This window comes from Natator depressus, chromosome 16 (genome assembly GCF_965152275.1).
Source record: "Natator depressus isolate rNatDep1 chromosome 16, rNatDep2.hap1, whole genome shotgun sequence".
NCBI classification, from domain to species: Eukaryota; Metazoa; Chordata; order Testudines; family Cheloniidae; genus Natator; species Natator depressus.
The window spans coordinates 13,069,643-13,090,708 of record NC_134249.1 but is presented as its reverse complement, the minus strand read 5'-3'; the positions used below and the strand labels follow the sequence as shown (position 1 = coordinate 13,090,708).

Sequence of the window (21,066 nt, the reverse complement as noted above, 5' to 3'; positions counted from 1 at the left end):
GAATGAGGCCATTAGATCTCAGACCCTGAAGCACTAAAAGCTGCGCAGGAACTTTTCTAAACATCAGCCTGAGCAAACCTAACAGCGGAGGGGTGAACAGTGCCACTGAATACAGGAGGAATCACAGTGATGGGCACCTTAGAGAGGACTGCAAGATAAAGCCATTGCAGGGACTGCCTGAATGGGTATCTCCTCTGTTAACAGAAATATACGTGCTGCACTTTCATGTTCCCACTGCTCAGCTACATTTAAGAGAGAGTCTTACAGGTTTCTTAATTTGCGAAGACACTAGGACGGGTGAGGGAGAGCGTGCAATGCACAGATCCATTAACCTTCCAAGCGCTGCAGTAAGCTTAATGGAATCCTGGAACAACAAAGTGCTGTATCAGTCTTGAGCACAGAGGGCCTGTACCTGGATTGAGAATGGTGGGTCTCGACTTGGCCGGGCGCACTGCTCCAACAGTGGCTGAGCTGCTGATGCTACTGGTCGTCCCCTCGCCCTTACAGGTCAACTGCAGGGAGGAGTCCTGTCCCGGGATGGTGATAGATTTGGCTGTGGAAGGAGGCCTGCAATAGCCAAAAGACAGGACGTGACACAAATTACCCAAGCAGAACTGGCAGCTTGAGGAGGTGACCGACAAAGGGGGCCACTCCCTTCTTGCTTCTTTGTGGGGGAAGGATGGAAGCCTGTAAGGAGTTTTGCAAGCAGGGAACACAGCAAAACCTTTGCTTTTCTGCTAGTTTTTTACATTAGAAATTCAGGTCTTTGTCTAGTTTAGAAGACTACAGTGGCCAGAGAACTAGCAAAATTACTACTTGACAAGTGATTAAAAAAAAAGTCTTTTGTCCTCTCAACTGGTCACTTAAAAAAAACAACCCAGACTATTTTATAGATTTTAAGGCCAGAAGGAACCATAAAATTCATTCAGTCCGACCTCCGGCATAATGCAAGCCAGAGAATTTCACTCAGTTATTCCTGGATTAAGTCCAATAACTTGTGACTGACTTAGGCATATCTTCCAAAAAGCATCTTGATTTGAAGAGATCCAGACATAGAGAATCCATCACTTCCCTTGATAAGTTTGTTCCAGTGGCTAATCACCCTCACTATTAAAAGTGTGAGCCTAATCTGAATTTGGCTTTAACTTCGAGCCACTGGTTCTTGTTATGCCTTTCTGAACTAGCCCTTCGGTAGTCAGCATTTTTTCCCTACAAGGTCACTTATACTCTATAATCAATTCAGCTCCACAATGTTTTAGATAAACTGAACAGATTGCACTCCTTTATTCTCTCACTGTAAGGGTTTTTTTTGGTTCTCCCATGTCCTCTCCAATTTTTCAACATCCTTTTTAAAACACAGGACACGAGAACTGTCCACTAAAATCTAAAATCTTTGGAATCTCCTCCCCCCATCAAAAAAGCGCATTTGGGAAAGGGGGTGAACCCTCTTAGTCTAGATACAGCTTATATCAGTAGAAAAGTGCTTTTACAGGTACAGTTTATACCAGTTCCCCAAACAAAATAAGCTATACCAGCAAATGTTTGCAAGCATAAATCCAACTACACTAGGGCTTTTGCCCTTATATGTTGTTAAAGTCACATCTGTAATGGACATTACTACAGAGGCAAAAGTTACGTGTGGACTCCAAGAAGCATTCAGCAGAAGTAAAAAAAAGTTATTTTGTTGAACAGTCGCCAAGAGATGCACATATAGCCCAGTCAGGAGTTTTCAACATTATAGCGTAATATATTTGTTGTGGTTTTGATTCACTGTCTTCAGGCATTGTCATGAAGTCACTATGCAAATACTGCAAAACAATGTCAGGATCTCATGCCACAATTATTTTGTGGCTCTCAGAGACCTTGTTTTCTATAGTGAAATCTCTCTCCAATGCCTCAAGATTGGTTACTACTGCTCACAAAATGACAGAACGGTACAGCTCATATCGAGAGCTGGGGTTTGTTGCTAACAGTCTCCAATGCCTAGCACTGGCGGAAAGGATATCTTCAGTTAAGGTGTACAAACAGATCACAGCACAGACCTGGGACCACTTCCCATCACCACCTGCCTTAAAAAAAAAAAGTCCTCCAACAAAGCCGGTCGGGGAGGGGGGTGGACAGAAATCAAAACTAAATTCTTGATATTTTTTAAGGTTCAACAGATTTTTTTAAAAAATTATGCTTCTTTTCTCCATCACAAAGCAGCGAAGAAGCCAAAATGGGAGCACACTTCGGGAAGTCTCTCACAGGTCTCCTTTCATGGCTCATCTCACCTGTTCATTTGTAGCTGTTACCATTAATCCCTTAATCCAGTCAGAATTTTTTTAAATGTAAGTAGTAGATACCACTAACTGGCAGTTCTAAGAAGTCAAAAAGTGACCTTGTACTTGTATAACACCTTCTATCAGTATATCTAAAAATGCTTTACAAACACCTCTGTAAGACAAATGTTTTCTCCACTTTACAGATGGGTAAACAAGCACAAAGAAAATACGTGAACTGCCTGTCACACAGAGTCTTTGGCAGAGCTGGGGATAGAATGCAGGAGTCCAGATTCCCAATTATGAGCTTTTTTTCTACTGTACTTTTGGGGAAGTTTACTGGTTTATAAAATTGCCTAGGTGATCTATGGAGAAGATGCACATGATCATGTTTGTACGTCACTGGGCTCTACCAGGGATCTAGGCCAGCTCAGGGTAGATAGCCCCACCCTTCAGGGAACAGCTGTGTGTCCAAAACCCCATCAAATGCAACAGGTTCCGTAAGAGTGGAAGACGATGCAGCAACTCACGTCTTGAAGCAGGGGTCCCCAGAGAGCAGGGACATTCCAATTGTGACCTATGGGAGATAGAAATGATACAGGTCATTAGGAACTGCCAGTTCCACCCAACTAGTCAGCGATCAATGGGGATATCAGCATTGGGTCCTGTGATACTGGGGGAGGGGGATCTAGGAATCAGGAGCCTGCACAGTACTTTGGATCAGCTGGACTGCCTTTCCATCCAGCACAAAAGTAAGATTGAGGGACACAGCGGAGCATTATTTTAAGCCACTAGTATCACTATATCCAAGATGTATCAGCACCTCCTGCTCAGAAAGATGTTGCTAATGGTGCACTCAAGACTTTCTGCCTGCTCACGTTTACCCGCAGATACAGGATGTTATTGGAATGCTGTTGTTTAACTGCATATCTGTACATATCAGTGACTGCTCTCTATGGAAGTGAGAAACTGCTTGTCTGTCTCCAGTCTAGCTTTGGGAAGGTGCTTCTCTACTGAAGATCCCTGCCCATGAAGACGCAAGTGGGAGGGCTGGGAACAAGATTCTGTACTACAAATTCAGGCAGGATTTCTGAAGAATGCACCAAACTCTAGGATCCCTCCCACGCGGACACTGACTATGCACCTTTAGGATGGAGTTATCCTGCCGGGTGTTCTTGGTATCATATCCTTCCAGCAAGCAGCATCGGACAGTGAATCCAGAGCCAGCAAATTCTGCCAGATTCAGATCAGCAAAACCCAGCTGTGGCCAAGAGAAAACAGGGAAAAAAGTTCAATAAAGAGATTGTTCTGTGTGTGATGCACTAAGGAAGAGAATGTGTTTGTGGTACACGGCAGATGCCTATGCTGACCACTGTGCAGCTGTGGTTACATGTCAGCATCTACTCTAGTCACGATCTTAGGTGAACATTTCTGAGCCGCAGGAAGCCTGTGTACGGAGAAAGGAAACATAATGGTAGTTCTGGTGAGGACAGTGTTAACCAGCCTGCGGTTGTTGCATAACCAAGGACGTGGAAGGCACTGGGTCAATGATGTGGAAAAAACAGAATCACATACACAAACATAAGAAGGCACTCTTTGTACTAGGACATCCCAGAATGCACTGGAGCCTGCAAGCCAAGAGATGAAAGGATATTGTTGTAGATGAAACTGACACATTGTTTCTGAGAAACAAGAACGAGACCATCAGAAAAGCAAGCCAGAAGTCACTTTAATTGTAGATATCCAGTTATAATCTCTTTGGCAACGCAGTAAACCCCAGACACCCTCTGGTGTATGCCCTAGAGCTTAGCCATTTTGATGGGGTGCACCTGGAACAGCGTTTCCCTCACACCCCTAGTAGTTAGCCAGCCAACAGAAAGTTTGAGAGACAGGAAGGAAAGGGAATGTTTTAGGAGATTTTTAATTAGGGTCTCTCTAAATCTTAGTTCTTTTAATAAACTAGAGAAGAAAAGGACACGGGTGAGTGAGAATGCAAAACAAACTACAAGCAGAGCAGATAGAAAGCAAAAATCAGATAAACGTTACAAGTGTGTTGATAGGAGAACATACAAGAACCTGAATCAAAAAGCAGCAGTCACGTTACTCTGCACTCCTAGTCCTTTAAAGATTTATGATGAACACTGACTCCCCCACCTAGACTATCAATCAAAGAAGCCAACAGGACTGTTCATGTTCTCTGCACTTTCTGGTGATAAGTTCTCTCCTTGACCCATTCAGCCTAATCAATCAGAACCAGCTGCCGTCTCTGCCCTTTCCCCGCGTTTGAACAAGTTACCCAGCCCCACAGCGAGGAGAGAAAAGCTTGGCGCTCTTCAGTGAGTAGGCCCCATTCTCTCACAGGGAATGCAGGATAAGTTGTTACAACATACACTGCAATACAGGTCTGGTGTCGTTGAGGTTCTCTTAGGAGGGAGCACAGACCTTAATTACAAAAAAAGCTATCTGGCAGCATTGAAGGTAACCTTTTCTGATCTTGTGGGATTTTCTGAAACTGAAAACAGTTCAGTAGGGCTCAGTTTAGAATTCCCGTTTTTATCTGACTCTTACCTCTTGGCAAGCAAAAACTCCACCATCCCATGCTGGCCAGCAGTTCAACACTCGAAAGGAACAATGCTATTCCTTCTGCTGTTTGAATCACGAGGATGACTCAAGTTCATCAGTATTTTTTCCCCTGACAATTTTTTAAACCAATGTTCCATTTGCAACCCAGGACAGGGCAGCAAAATTCAGGTCTGCCCTACTAGAATGTCTTGGATCAGTGAATTATGGGCCTGGGTCAGCACCATGCGAATGGCGTTTGGGGTTTCATCCTGTCACTCTTGGAAGCTGACAGGGGATTATAGAGTGCCACTGTAAATCAGTTAATGGCTACTGTATGAATTTTGTATTTGAAACAGAGGAAGCCAAGTTCTAAACAGCTAGGTTGTGCCTGCATAAGAATGAGCAAGGGACCAGAAGGGAGATTGGGACTTAACTGATGGTCACGAGACTAAGGAGAAGGCAAGAGGACCGTGACACTTCCTTTCTCCCCACCAACCCCTCCAAGGGGGCTGCAGGGGCAGAGAGAAAAGAGAAAGTGGGGTAAAGTGTATTCTCCCAGCGCTCTCACTACACAAGGCTACGAATCAACGCCCAGCTGAACAGGAAGTAGTTTCAGGACCGAGAAAACAACCAGGCTCCAATGCTAAGTAGCTCCAAGACCAAGGCCTTGTCTTTGCTAACACATGGCCAGCTCCTACCACCACTTCCTAGCGAATAACCTGGTAAAATCTTACTGTGGACAAGGCAGGTGTAGTTTTGACACATGCCAGTAGGTTAGAGTAAACCCCAGGCTCCCTGCTGGTTAAAGTAAACACTAGTGGGGACCATAAGGTTGAGGGGAGCAGCTAGCAGTATTGTTTAAAATACTGATGTACCCCAGAATGGGGGATTTGGGCTCACAATCATGACTACACCAATAGGATACCATTACACAGCACCCTCCTCCAGGGACGGACCAACCGCAACCCCCCTACCATCCGATGCACAAACCCCAGGCCCCCTCCCTCAGAAGACAGCTGACTGGTCCCCATGACTGCAGGGGTATAAACTGATGCAAACCTTTACACAGCACACTGGGGCCAGGAATTTTTTTTTTCCAGGAAGCAGACTCCCAGTGCAGGGAGGTGTCTGCTGGAAGGCAGAAGCTGCAGGAGGAAGGATCCCTTAATGAAAGGATGTTCTCAGCTATAACCTTTCAGAGCAGTTTCCCTCATTTTTCCAGCCAGCTGACGGCATTTCCATCCGGTTCAGGGACAACAGGAGGGGGAGGGAAAAAAAGAGTTTCCACTTCAACAGCACATCCTGCTGGCCCCGATCCGTAACAGCTCCGGTCCCCACACCCTCCCACAGAGACATTAATATGAAGCCCAAAGGTCTACAGACACCCAATTTCTGCCCTGTGCACAAAGCCACTGGGAAGCATCAGCAAGTGAGTCTCAGTATCTCATAGCCACTTTGGCAGCATAACTGGGGGGGGAATGGTGGCAAGGGTCTGGCGTCCTCGTTAGCAGTGGGAGAGCCCTGTGATATCTTCGTTGTTTGGGGCCACTCCTATCTCTTCACAGCTCAAGGAGATTTTGTTCCACTGAGCAAAATTACGAGTTTGTAAAGAGATGAAAAGCCCTGAAGTTTAGGAAGGATGTTCATCTGCATGCAACCTGCTCACGCATAGAACATGTGTACCCACACCCCCCTTCTAGTGCACCTCACAAGACCACTGCTTATCTTTGGGTAGGTTTTCACTGCAGAGTTAGCTTGGGTGATTGGCATGTGGGTTAGCCTAGCCCCGTGGGAGCAGCCACATTGCAAAGCTCTAGCAGAGCTCCTGTGTTCAGTGGTGCTGCACTCACCTCTGTACTGCTAGGACTTCTGGGGGCAGAGCCTATGGTTCTTGTGTGTTGTAGTAAGGTGCTCTGATTTTCCCAGTAAATTGTGGGAGGACTTGTTTGTCCTTCTGGGAAGGCTTTGGAGGATTATCAAACACTTGAGTGGTTTACTTTACGCCCTCACTGAAAAGTGGGCAGGTTATCAGCCCAAATAAAAACAGCACTTGGACTTTAGCTTGTGTCCTACGGTGGGCCAGAAACCCCAGAATTAAAGCACCACTAAACTCAGATCAGAGGGGTTTCTGTGTGCATGGGGGGGTGTTAGGGCAACACCCATGTAAAAGCGTGGGATAACTCTGAAATGACATACCCTCTGAGGCTCTTCCAACCCAACACCTCCAAGTGGTAGGGAAAAATTCAGGACACAGATTAACAAGGGAACAGGCATGTATGTATTCAGTTAACCAGGTGTTGCATGCACGTCCCTCCCTCCAGCTGTGTGGCTCTCTTGCTGGGTAAGCAGCTCTATAGAATGGAAGAACAGCTTTTTAAAAAATGTGAAGTTAGTGAGTGAGAAACAGATGGTCAGCCCTGGAGATTGAGGTCATAATTAGCCACAGAACAGGAACAGAGTGGGCAGCAACAGCTTCCTCCACCCACAGGCCTGACTCCACATGTAAGGGTGAGAGCCTTGTTGAGCCTCCAAAGCGGATTCCATCCTGGGTCTTGGACCCTGCCAATAAAGGTGCCAATTGATGCAAACTGTGATGGGGCTTTATGTAACCAGAACACCTGCCCACGGGGCACAGACACTATCAGCTCATTTCACATAGGCCAAAGACCAGCCTTCACATGCAAGCAGCTGGCTTTGGGCCCCGTGCAGATTCGCAACTCTTAAACCAACCCAATCTCTCCTTCCTGCAGTAGGACCCAGTCTGAAGAGGGAAGAGACTCATAGCCCTTTGCCTCTATTGCAGTGCATGAGTTTTCATGCATACCATGCCTGATAGAAGGAGAAAAGGAATGAGTCCCACAATAAAACCCTTCTGTTGATCAATCTGTTCATCCCTTCCAAGACTATAGTGCTCTCCATGAACACGCCTTGTTGCACTACGAGCTTCAGCTAAGCTCCAGACTGCAGTTCTAAGGGTCAGCTAACACAGCTAGCTGCTGTCCAAGCTGGTTACTGCATTCTGGGGAACGCAGGGTAACAGAGTCTACATTCTCTGAGTTCGTGTTCATTAGGGATGACCCCGAGCGGCAGAGTTCACATCTGTCTCAGAACTTCCCCAAAGTTTAAAGAATGTGCGGGTCAGTGGTTTTGGTCAGTCCCATCTCTAGAATTCGCACGTTCAATGGGATCTGGATTCTGTCCCAGCAAGTCACAGTCCTGCCCTTTTAGGGGAAAATAAATTAGTTTCATCCCCAACTACAACCAACGGCTCTTTCCTCAGGCTGCTTTATACAAACACAGCCCGGCTTCCTGAGAAATTCCACCGCTGACCATTTGTCAGAGCGCCGATAGGCCAGAGGCACTGAGCGAACACAGGACAGCTCAGCATTCTACTCCTTTTGCATGCTCTTTTGCTCTTACCTTTGAGTAGGTTTTTCCGCCCTTCAGTTCCTATAATGTGAAACAAGAAGAAAAACAGGAAAAGGAGCCATCAGCTTTACTGTGGGAACAAAGGGAAACTCATCATACTGTCAATGCTGGAAGAGGCCTCCAGGATTTCACCCCTCCCTGGCACCCAGGGTGCCACCTCCCTTGTCTCCCCTACAAACAACATTGCAGGAGGGTGGGGTGTGGACGTGTGAGGGAAGGGCTCTGACTATTTCCATTCAACTAGCCCAAGCATAAAGCTTCTGATTACCATTCAATATCCATGCATCCTCTCACACCTCCAAGACGAGGCAGCCACGGAGCTATACCAATACATCCAGCTGCTGGGGATGCTCCCGCATCAGAGGTGGAGGCTGGGTACTCACCTTACGCACAGACACTCGGCAGATGCAGGGATCCAGGAGGCCAGTGGCAGGATTGGCACTCATTTTACACACAAAGGTGAATTTCTTCTTCCAGTGGACACAGTTCTCCTGCACCTCCTCTCTATGGAGGGAAAAACAAGAAGAAAAAAAAAAAATCAAGAAAAAGCAGCCTGAAAGGAAGGTACAAAGCAGATCAAGCCAATCCCAACTGCAAAACCTTCTATTGTGAAGAGCTGCCTGGTCTGCAAAGCTCCATCTGCATGACATTTCAATCAATGTCAGCCAGAAATCACACACAGTCCTGGTTATTTAGGTGCCAAAGACAATTCCCCTGACCAGCAGACAGGGTCCAATCCAAATTGCACACTAGACTACACAGCTCCCCTACACTGAGCTTTAAACAGAATTTGGGGACAGTGTTTTAAGCATTTCCAGCTAAACCTGTTCAGTTGATTGGCTGTCCCTTGTGGATGGGGCTAAACTCTGTTAGAATCAAGTTTAAGAACGGGTTTCTAGACCATCCTGCTGGCTAGGCCAGTGCACGGCCCTGGACTCAAATTTAACTACATATCTTACAAGGCAAGCACACGACCTAGACAGGGTTCTCTGCGTGGCAACTCTGCTCTCACGCTGGGTTCCAGTAACACAGCAGCCTTAGAGCAGGGATTCTCAAACCAGGGGTACACATACCCCTGGGGGTATACACAGGTCTTCGAAGGGGTACATCAACTCATCTAGATACTTGCCTAGTTTTATAACAAGCTACATAAAAAGCACTAGTGAAGTCAGCACAAACTAAAATTTCATAACAATGGCTTGTTTATACTGCTTTATACTCTATACACTGAAAGGTAAGTACAATATTTATATTCCAATTGATTTATTTTATAATTATATGGTAAAAATGAGAAAGTCAGCCATGTTTCAGTAATAGTATGGCTGCGACACTTTTGTATTTCTAGGTCTGATTTTGTAAGCAAGTAGTTTTTAAGGGAGCTGAAACTTGGGGGTACGCAAGACAAATCAGACTCCTGAAAGGGGTACAGGAGTCTGGAAAAATTGAGAGCCACTTAGAGGACAGAGGCACTGCAAGCAGACCACCACCATACGCACAGAAAGCAGGGAAACAACAGACTGGGACCATGCCAGCTAAAGATCCTGTGCTCCTGGTTTGCACTGCAGCTGCAACAGAGGCTGGCCCCGTCCAAGAGAAAGATGGTGCTGAGAACCTGTGCCCGGGAGAGTCTGGGAATGGGGGAAAGCAGCCATCCAAGCCCCCTACCTAATCCAAGCACTGCAAGGCAAGGTAAAAGGTGTTTAAATAGAGTTACTGTAGCCTGAGCCACAGAAAGAAATGGAAGGGAGAGAAATGGAGGCAACAAGAGAATTGCCTCTATTTTAACTTACAGGGACTTCGGATTGAGATTCCTGCCTCTGCAAGGCCTGAAAGGAAGCAGGCGAGGGGAAGGGGAGGTTTGGAACAAATCCTCTTTTTGGGGGGCAGTGCGCGTGAGCACGGGGGGCGGGTTTGAATATCCGTGCAGAGAGGGCGCCTGGGGCTACACGCGATGCTCACATTACCAACTGTCCCTCTGCACACCGGGAAGCCTGGCCTGATCTATTTCCAGCTCAGGCCTCCGCCTTGAGCCAATTAAATTCTCAGGGTATTTGGGGTGGGGGACAATGAATCTTTGACAAGGGATTTTGCCATTAGTAGGCAATCTTAATATAGGGATTATCTCTTCCCTCTCCTAGCACAGCGCAAGAGAGAAAGGAATGAGGGAACCAGATATACTCTGTACTTTAGTTATTAAAAGCAATCCCTGTCCCCAACCATAGCACCCAGGCATAATACAAGATAATGAGATCAGAGGTGTGAGGAAGAAATACCTTCAACACCAGCCTGAAAACCTCTCCAATACTGTTTCTATCTCCGGATTGCCTGGCCCACACTTCAAGGTGAAGTCAACAAGCCTCTCGTTCCTGTGGCTTGTATAAACGGGTTCGGGTGAATCCAGCAGCGAGCTAGAATAGGGTGGTTACTACTAGCTCAAAAATACTGAATCCTCCCTTATCTGTCCCCAAAGGGGGCTGCATCATCCCCTTTTACAGATGGGAAAGCAGACAGGCTGTGATTTTCTCAAAGTCACAGAGGGATCCTAGTGTCTTACGTAAGATTAGCTCTCAGGAGTTCCTGGCTCCTACTCCTGTGCTCAAACCACTGCTCCACGCCTTGGGACCAAAAGTGGTACTGCTCTCTGAGGAGACTGCAAGGTTTTTTTCCCCCCACAATAAAGCATTCCTTAGCACCAGCCAAGTTGAGAGAACTGCTGTTTTTTTAAAAAGGGGACAGGAGGGAAGAATGAGTCAAAGAACTCAGATGTATGTGATGCCATAAACCTGATCTAATGGCAGGTAGCACACATGCTGAGAGCTCAGGAGGAAAATTCTCTGGACATGGGATCAGAAAGGAGTCCAGGCAGGCCAAAAATACACATAAAATGTCATACGTGCTTCAGCGATCCAAGGCAGGCATTTGGGATTGGTAGAAGCCTTGGAAACATCAAGGCAAGGAGGCGTCCATGTTCAAAGCAGTGAATGAAAGGCCATGAGACAACTTGGGGAATTAAGATATAGAACAAAAGAAGAGAATCCTGTCTGCCTCAGGAGAGTCACATACAGAACTGGCACAGATGAGACAATCTGAGAAAAATGTCATACATGTACCCTCACACTTCATCCAAGGAAGTCAAAGTGCTTTAAACATTAATCCTCATGCCCCACTGTTAAGTAGGTGGGCATTATCCCATTTTACAGATGGGCAAATTAAGCATCCTTGCATTCAAATTAAGTGCTTTACGGACAGTATGCAGAGCAATCACTTCACCCACCTGGAACTGGGGCAGACATTTTGCCGCAGCAACACTACAGGGTTTCCTCACTTCTTTTCAAAGGGCAGAATGTTAGGCAGCATGTAACTAACACAATTTGTACAGAAGACAAAGCCTGAACTTGGGCCTTAAAAGCAGGTAAAAGGAGGAATGGATTTTCGTACTATTTAGGCTTAATAATTTCTTGGTACCAATAAATCTGTATCGTGTAAGTAGTTGCACATGTAAAAGCTCACCAGCCCAAACGTTTTGAACGACTACGCTTTCATATGTCAGCATTCACAGATTTGTTAGGAGCCTCAGACATTTTCCTTTGGCAAGATTTGCTGTTGGAATGTACAGATTAGTTTTCTTACCTGTAATTTGTATTTGTCACACAGCAGTGGAATGATCAAGTCGAACCAACCCCATCACTAATGTTCAACCAGGAGATGCTGACATACAAGAAACATGTCTTGAGGGGACTTACGTCAAAAAGTGATGCCCGTACTGACTGGGCCACAAGGAATGTTGTGCAATACTAAATAGTTGTTAGCAGTATTTATCTGTGTTGGGGATTGATCCAGCCATTGGCTGAAGTCATTCTATTTATTATGAACCCTATGTATTCTGTAGTTTCAAATGTTTTACACCTTGTGCTACACTACTCAATGATGGGAACTGAGAAGAGATTAGAAGGTTTTTGGTTTTGGAAAAAAAATGGTGTGTGTAATGGTGGAAAAGGCCAATGCTGGCAGATTAGAAAGTCCTTAAAAATTATTAGACAGGAGACAGTAAGGGGCACAGTGAATGGTTAAAGCTGACTTCTTATAGGAAAAAAGAATAGTTTTAAACAGCTCAGATAGGCTGGTGTTTGCTGAAGTGGCAGACCTTGTCTGACCATTTGCTGGGATCAAGTTATCATTGGGCAGATAATTAAAGGGAGCATGTTTTAAAGGTGGCTTTGAATGAAGCCCAGAGTTTCGTATTTAGCTCTGGGACACTCCCAGGTATACAATTAGAAAACATCACACACAAAAACCAGTGAGATGGCAGAAGTGTGGCCAGGAGATGAGGAGGGAGATGTCTCTCACAACCCTAATCACAGAGTCATGCAAAATTAAGAGCCTAAAACAGATTTGTCCAATTTTAAACCTTACTCTATACTTGAGGAGCCAGAAATAGATCAGACCAACGCCTGGACAAAGGTGTAGACTCACCACTGGGTCTTCAGAGGTTTTATATTAGTAACTGTCTATTGCAGTCTGCTCTGTTCTGCATCCCCAGAAACCTGAGCCCTTGCCAGATAAGCTCTGACCCTGAACAGAGTAAGTTTTATAAAACTGTATATACTTAGCCTGGAAAGAGTAATTATACCATTCTCACAATGGAAACCAAACCAAGCCCATAGAATAAATGCCAGTTCTTTGCAGAATGTGTGGAAGACCTGAGTCTAAAGAAAGGGCTTCTTTAGGGACTTAAAATTCCCAACTTGTCCATTTAACATATCCCTGACTCCCTGGATCGTCAATGGGATAGACCTCTGCATCCTTTCAGCCAGTGGTCTACCCCATCTAGAGCCATAGTGCAATGTGACAAAGGGGTGCCATAATGCACTAGAGCACTCCGTGGTTGGAAGGATAGACAGGGACATCCCATCAGCCTACCAGCAAGTCAGGATACACAAGTGGGCAAGGTGATCATGAGACCTCAAAGGTTCTCTTTGGGCCAGGTCTTGTACAGATTTGCCTACCTAGGGGCTTAGAGTTGGAAGGTGGAAAGCATTTCAGATTCAGCAGTAGAGATAGTTACCAAGCATGATTTACTTGCACATCTGCCAAGCACAGAACAGCACTATTATAGCAAGCCACAAAACCAACCATGACTGCAAGATGGCTAAAAAGGACATTCAGAAAATACCGTCAGAAAAGGCCGTGTGTGGAATAAATGCTGTCTTTGAATCAGTGAAGTTTCTTGTCCTGCATATGAGTAACAGCTAACCAGAAAAATACCTAAACTCCCAAACAGATCATAGACAGACTCTGGTCTCTCCAAAGCGTGCCCAGCCACACATCCCAACATGCGCTCAGGGTGAAGAATGTTCACCCTGTCAGACCTTTGATTATTAAAGAAAAATTGAGTTTCACATTGACTTGAATCCTGAAGTAGTAACTACATTGCTAGTGAAAACAGTGGTCTTTGATTTTCCCCAATTATTATTCTGTGGTCTTTTTGGGAAGTGTTATATTATCATTTTCCTTGCACAAACGCTTAAGAAAAAGATAGCTTTCTTATGACAGACATTTCAATAGTGCAACACGTGTTGCACTAAAGTGCAAGAAGCTTTACACTCAAAAGCAGAAATGGCAGATAGCCAACTATCACACTGTTAAGTTAGATACTGTGTGCCAATATTTCCCCTATGAGCAGGGTTCCTTATTTAGCTCTCTCACCTTTCAAATTTAGGAGCAGAGCTTTATTATCCGTGATGCTCATAGTCATTAGCGTCCTCTTGCAACTGCTCCCAGTTTGAAACCCTTTCTAAGATGTGGATCTGTGTCAGCAACTCTGAGCAGCATTAATCCGCCTGCATGCCCACAGCAGATGGTACTCTGTGCCCTGTTTACTGGTTCACCACTTCATTCAGTTATTGCACTGCAAACATTACCCTTCCAGCCCCAAGTCAGATCAAGCTAGTGACACTGTTTTAAAGAGGTCAGCCAGCCAATTCCCGGCTTGGATTCCTATGATAAATGGGACGGATTGGTTGGAGCAGCCATTGTACCATTTGCCATCTTCCAGGTTTCTCCTCCCATCTCTCTTCCTCTGGAGTGAAGATGGTTGGTACAACAAGACCAAGAGAGCTAGGGCAAAGGCATTCCCCAGAGCTGAAAGGAAAAATGTTATGAGTTTCAGGAGCTATTCCTGGAGGCTGATGCCTACATTTAAATCCTTCACAATCTCACAAAGGCTAAAAGCAGAACCAGAAGACCCTGCTACAGACACCGTCAAAAGCTGTACTGTAGATGGGATCCAACTGCATCCCAGTAACCAGGCTAAAGCATGAGACAGTCCAGGGTTTTAATCTGTTTCAGGAATACTGTTAGGTCTCATTTATGCTCTAACAGGACTATATAACTTGGTCAGGTGATCACTTTTGTTCCCTGACTCAGTTATAGCTGTAGTGTAATCCATTAGCAGCTCTGGAACAAAAAATTTTTTAGGTGCTAACGAGGTCTCATGATGCTATGGTGTCTGCAATGGCTTAATGCACAGGCAGGCTATTGACTAGACATCCAAATTTTCACCTGTCCCACAGCTATCAAACCCTAGACCTCATTACAAACTTAGTGAAAGTTTTGTAAAATAGATGTGACCCCAGATGATCTCACACTTATCTTGACTACTGAATTCTTTAAAAAGTGTCTCTGAACGTGTAAAAGAAGGCCAGTGTCCTACATCTGGCCCTAGGCGGGTTGAGCGTTATGGTCCAAAGGGTGTCCAGACAGTGACAACAGGGGATGTCTTTACTACAGTGCAGCCATTACGAGAGGAAACCCTGCAGCTCTGACACTCGCTATCCGGTTTCTGTGCAAGGAAATGGCAAGAAGTCAGCAGCAAACAAGCTACACCATCAGTAGCTGGTGCACTAAGAGGCAGCCTCTGAGCAGGAAGCTGAGGTTGGCACTCCTTTGCCCACTGCAGAGCAGCCTGCACGCACCTGAATCAGCTGCAATGTACTGAGATCACGGTTCAGAGTAGCAGCCGTGTTAGTCTGTATCCGCAAAAAGAAAAGGAGGACTTGTGGCACCTTAGAGACTAACAAATTTATTTGAGCATAAGCTTTCGTGAGCTACAGCTCACTTCATCGGCTGTAGCTCACGAAAGCTTATGCTCAAATAAATTTGTTAGTCTCTAAGGTGCCACAAGTACTCCTTTTCTTTTTTCAGATCAGGGTGAGTTAGAACTCTTTAAAAATGTACAAAAAAATCCCAACCACCTTGTTTGTCAGAAGCTAAACTTGCTAGACCTGCTACTGTACCAAATGGAGAAAGTGGCAATTAGCATTCCAGAGTAATCAGACTCTCTCTCCATCCCAGACTCACTCATGTCCCAGCTTTTAACTCCTCAGGTGTGTCCCTAAACTCGCCAAAGGATTGAGAGGGAGGTAGGCACAGAGGTATTTCTTAGGGAACACCAATTAATACTGATTAGCCTGTCTTTCTCTTGCCCCATCCATTCTAAGATTTTAGGGAAAAGGTAGAAACAAGCCAATAAATGGTCTTCGCACGCGTTCCAAAACTGGGAATACCTGCGTAGGTGTTCAGCTCTCAGGAAGCAGGGCTAGCAGCTGGATTACACACTTTTGAAGAGCAGCCATGTACTACAGGAACAAGGGATGCTGATGACTCAGTATGCAACAGTATTTGAGCACAGTGTTAGGAGGAGATACAAAGAGGTCCTCACCACCTGTGGCCATTAATGAGGACACAGCACTTCTTGGATGCATTCTGGGAGTTAACCCCAGCGATCTGACAAAGACTGGGTGGTTAGAATCTGCCTACTTACATTTCCTCATAGTTTCAGCTAAAGTTGTTACTCACACAGGTCACACCTTACACTACATAGTTTTTCGGTGTAAAATGGCTGCTGTGTTAAGCCCCAGACGCAGCTGCACAGCAGACTGTGGCAGTGGTGAGTGAATAGATTCCTAGACACCGGTTGTACAGCACCAAGATTTTTCTTCTGATGTTGATTAAAAAGAAACAGCCCAAGTTGTACTGTATATCATTAGACCAAGGGTTCTCAAAACTTTTCAAAATCACTGAACTAGTGACGGCAGCCTCACATGGCCACCTCCCCAAACCTGATACCATCCTCTTCATACAGCAGCTATGGTAACACCAGGACAAGATTAATTTTAATTGAATAGCTGCACCCATCACATCGGTTTCTCATGCCGGACCCCAATTCTGCTGTTCTGTCTGTGCAGTTTGCTTCCTCTCCCTGCACGTAGGGCATTTATGCTTTTCAGTGCAGAACCTTCCAAGTGCATGTATTGAATTCTCACTGTTCTACCTCCAGATCATTTTGCCATATGCCTGTTTCCTGTGGATTTATTATGCCTCCAACTTCTGGATAAAATTCAGTCAATTAAGTTTATAGAGACAGACACTCATTAAACAGATTGATATCTGTGCAGCAAGTCATGGGACAGCCATATAAAGGACCTACGAGTGAAAATGAACATGTACACCTGGAGCAGTACAAGATGGCAGGAATTCCCTCCTTTCACTTGCACGTGTTTCTCAATTGGGAAGGAAACTGTTCTGGGGATCGTGGTTTGAAGAGGACTACTTTGTGGGGCAGTCTTCTTCCAAGAGAATAGAGATGTCCGTGTTTGGGAAGAGGAGATGACTGAAAGAAAGCAAGTTGTGGCCAACAAATTTTTAAGTGCTTTGTGATAAAGTTTTGTTGAACTTTCCAGGAGTCTGAGAGATGCCACTGACTAGAGGAAAACACTGGATACATGATGTGGTAAGAAATCTAAGGTGATGAAGCTCGGAATACAGCAACGTGTAAGTGTCTAAATGGTAAAAGCCATTTATATCCAGAGCTTGTCTTTCTTGAACAGAAAGGATACTAGCTACTCAATGACTCACACTGATATCATTCAGTTACGACCGAGCTTATGTCACTCATTAAAACAATAGCCAAACTAAATAGCTGAATGTCAGCTGTTCACATCTACATGCTTCTTTCCCTGAAAACCCCAGTATTCTCAGACTAACAAGAGCTGGCTGTTATGAGCTAGATGTTAACAGATATGGTGGAAAAAGAATGGCACAGAGACAGATGATGTAAATAAACCCTTGTTACTCAGAGAAGACTCAGTAAGCAAATGTTTATTGTTTGAGAAAAGCAGTATTTGGGCGTTCCATGAAAAATGTTTCAAGTAAATAGTTCACTCATATGGGTCACCACATCCACCTACTCACAAAACTCACTCTCTCCTGAATTCCCAAACCCATTTACTCCTCCTGCATACGTACATTAATTGCAGTCACATACGTACATTAACATGCCTACTCACATCCCCTAGAAACCCACCCCTGTCCATTCAGTCACTCATATTAATGCCAGGCTACAAATGTCTTGTCTTTAAGGCAACTTACCCACAGACAACACAAATGCTAAACCTGATTGCTCAACAAGCTATGATAGCTCTTTTGGGATCAAGGCAAATTATACAGTATGACAAATACATTTTCAAAGTGCTTTACGAAAGTTACTTACTTAATTCTCCCCCATCCCCGGGATGGTTCTATTTCTTCTGCTGTTCAGTGGGATTTAAAAGGAAATTGAAGCAGAAAGCGAGCTTTGATTTACCACAGTTTAAATAAGCAGAACAGTCTGGGTGATACTCATTTAACTGGAGAAGGGATGAATGCAGGAATAAGGTTTAGTGGAAGCTGAACAGGAAAGGAGTTACCCAAGAGAACTGAAGTGACAGCTGAGAAAGTGAGATGGACAACAGTCAGGATCAAACTTCTCTATGGAACCAGACGGAGCAAGTAGTGCCAGGGTTGGGAAAGGCAGGTGAAGGAAAAGAACTAGAGCAGAAACCAACAGAACCAGAGAGAAGGTGACAGAACATAGCACAATAAGACCAGACCGAGAAATCCCCTGGAAAGGTAATGAAGCACCTACTTCTGCCATTGCTCTGTGTAGGAAGGGGGTCCTTTGCTGCCTCAATTTTATTTAAATGTGAAAAGTCAATCTTAAGTATGGCTTTTTACTGAAAAATTACTACTCTCTAAAACGGTCATTTGTACTGAGGAAGGGTAGATTGTTTCAAGTCAGGGGAGTGATATTTTTAATATGGGATTTGGGATTGCAGCTACACTTAATAGTAAAGCGCACTCCAGGGCATTCACCCCTAGTTACAAATGTATACATACGGAGTTTCTAACTGTATGTTAGCACCTTATTTGGTGGAAAATAATTTAATTTTGCTTGTCCAAACTAAGAAAAAAATCCTACTGTCAGGAAGCCAAACTGAAAGGCATATTAACACAACCCTGCACCCCACACAAAACACCCCTTTAAGTAAATGGCCTCCAGTACACTCCATAGGATATCGCACGGTCATTCTACAAGCTCCAAACACCCTTAACACACCCTGCAGTACATTCTCTGTCCCTGAAATCAGAGGTACAAACTAAGAAAATATCCTCAACTGCTCATAGCATCTAGGAACTAAAACTGCTGAAAGAAAGTCAGCTTAGAACAGCAGTTGGCAAACTGTGGGTCGGGACCCCAAAGTGGGTGGTGACACTGTTTTAAAGGGGTCACCAGAGCTGGCTTGGACTTGCTGGGGTCTGGGGCCAAAGCCCGAGCCCCAATGCCAGGGCCGAAGCCAAAGGATTTCAACCTTGGGCAACAGGGCTCAGGTTACAGGCCCCCTGCCTGAGACTGAAGCCCTTAGGCTTTGGCTCCCCACCTGGGAAGACAGGTTTCAGTTGTGTCCCCCCCCGGGGTCATGTAGTAATTTTTGTTGTCAGAAGGGGGTCGCGGTGCAATGCAGTTTGAGAACCCCTGGCTTAGAAGTGAAATATGCTAAGATGCCAGCACTTTCAATATGATGTTTGCTATAAGTCAAAAAACTAAAAAAAACCTTACAGCTGATAGTTAAACCCTATAGAAAAAGGTGTTTATAGGCCTTCCTATAGGCACAAAACATCTATTAGGATTTAAGGGAAGAGACAGTAGAAAGAGATCTTAAGGATGCAGACAAATTCTCTAATTTGTCAAGGTCATTTGTAATGCTAATCCTGTTCTCCATAGTGCTTGCAACTCTTCTCAGGCTGGTGTCACGCACAAGTTTTATAAGTCTAGTCTCTACTCCATTATCAAAGTCATTAATGAAAATATCAGATAACACAGGAAGGAAAGACAAAGCTATGGGGGGAGGAGGGAGGGTGAAGACCGACATATAAAAGAAGAACCAAAGACCAACATGAAGTAAAAATGCAAACCCAAGGTCTTATTGCCACATCTACAGAAACAACGAGAACTGCTTTTGGCCAGAGGCCAGGAATATGTGCCAGAAGGAGAAATATCACAAGAATAGAAGAGTCAGTCAAACTGAGCTTACGCTGCAGTCCCAGAGAAGATATGACTAATGAGAGCTGCTGGGCGGGTGACACTCAGTTACTGAGATACAAGTCTATGAAAGATGTGTATCTTAAACACTGGTAAATACACCTTTTTGAATTCTGATCGCCGTCTACTGAAACACTACCCCCTTCTCCCACTCCCATTGTTCTGATAGCTACTGCAACAGCTCCAACCAGCCTAAGAAGAATTTGCCTACTGTGCTCCCAAACCAAGTTACTACTCTCCTATAAGCAAATTCAGATGGACTATGCTGGTGAGAGCAAGGAATTAGGGTCTTTGCTGCACCGTTAACTCCAGTGACTGGCACACAGGTCAGATCATTCAGATTAGTCTAGCCTAGGTGGGCACAGCCACACGGCAAAGCCACACTTGATTTACTGTGTCCTCACTGGTGCTGCACACACCTGTGTGTTGCTAGGACTTCTGGGGAGCATATTCCTTGTTCCTGTGTGCTGCGGTAAGCTGAACTGCTCTACGCTACCTTCCTAGTGAACTGTGATTAAATGTGTCTGTCCTTCTGGGCACATGGGGGGAATTGTGGGAAGGTGCTGGAGGACTATCTGCACTTGCGTGACTTAGCCTGTGTCCTCACTGAAAAGTTGGGGGGGGGGGGGGTTACCAGCCTCAGTGAAAGGGGCACACAAGATCTAGCCTATACACTCACCCAGGCCAGCTAACCAGAGTTTAAAGCACCAAACTTGGGTGAAAGGGTTTGGGGCATGGACAGAAGGGTTTGGGGCAACACCTAAGTAAAAGCCCAAATTATTCTGCAGTGAAGACACACTCTAGGGGTCAGAACTCCTGGGTTCTCATCTCCCCTCTGTCACCGACTTATCTTTCGGTAAATCATGATCTAAGTAGGATAAGACCAGGGGAAAGGGTTTGAAACTGTTCATCTGGGGAACTATTCATCTGGGGCTCTATAACAGGGGTGACCAAACTGTGGCTTGCGAGCCACATACGGCTTTTACCATTAAAGTGCAGCTCACGGAGCCTACCATGGGTCCCCTCCCCACATTCCCCACTAGGTGGCGGGAGGGGGGAAAGCTCAGGACCTGTTCCTTGCAGTGGGGTGGTGCGGTAGAGGCTTATGCCCAGTGGGGAGCGGGGGTCTCAGGGCTTAGGCCTTGTAGGGCGCACCTGCCGGGGCTCGGGGCTTCAGCAGGACCGAAGCCCCAACCCCTGGCTCCCAGCAGGTGTGACCCGGCTCTTGAACTTCTGAAGATTGTCGTATGTGGCTCAGACGGACAGTAAGTTTGGCTATCCCAGCTTTACAAGATGACCCTGTATATGTGCTTAATATGGATAAAGTGGATTAAATCTCCATTTTCAGAGCAGATCTTCTATTAGCAATTTTTTGCTAGTAGCAAAGAGGGGATC

General features: G+C 45.3%; 1 protein-coding gene across 3 annotated transcripts in view; it reads right to left on the bottom strand.

The window, feature by feature from the left end:
• Positions 1–21,066, bottom strand: part of EEIG1 (estrogen-induced osteoclastogenesis regulator 1) — a 44,615-nt gene that overhangs the window by 9,388 nt on the left and 14,161 nt on the right. For all 3 annotated transcript variants that reach the window (XM_074974162.1, XM_074974160.1, XM_074974163.1), the window contains exons 3-7: positions 8,636–8,756; positions 8,244–8,273; positions 3,406–3,522; positions 2,792–2,838; positions 413–567 (exon numbers count right to left, since the gene is read on the bottom strand). In XM_074974162.1, the coding sequence (XP_074830263.1) occupies positions 413–567; positions 2,792–2,838; positions 3,406–3,522; positions 8,244–8,273; positions 8,636–8,756 (470 nt within the window). The remainder of the gene's footprint in view (positions 1–412; positions 568–2,791; positions 2,839–3,405; positions 3,523–8,243; positions 8,274–8,635; positions 8,757–21,066) is intronic.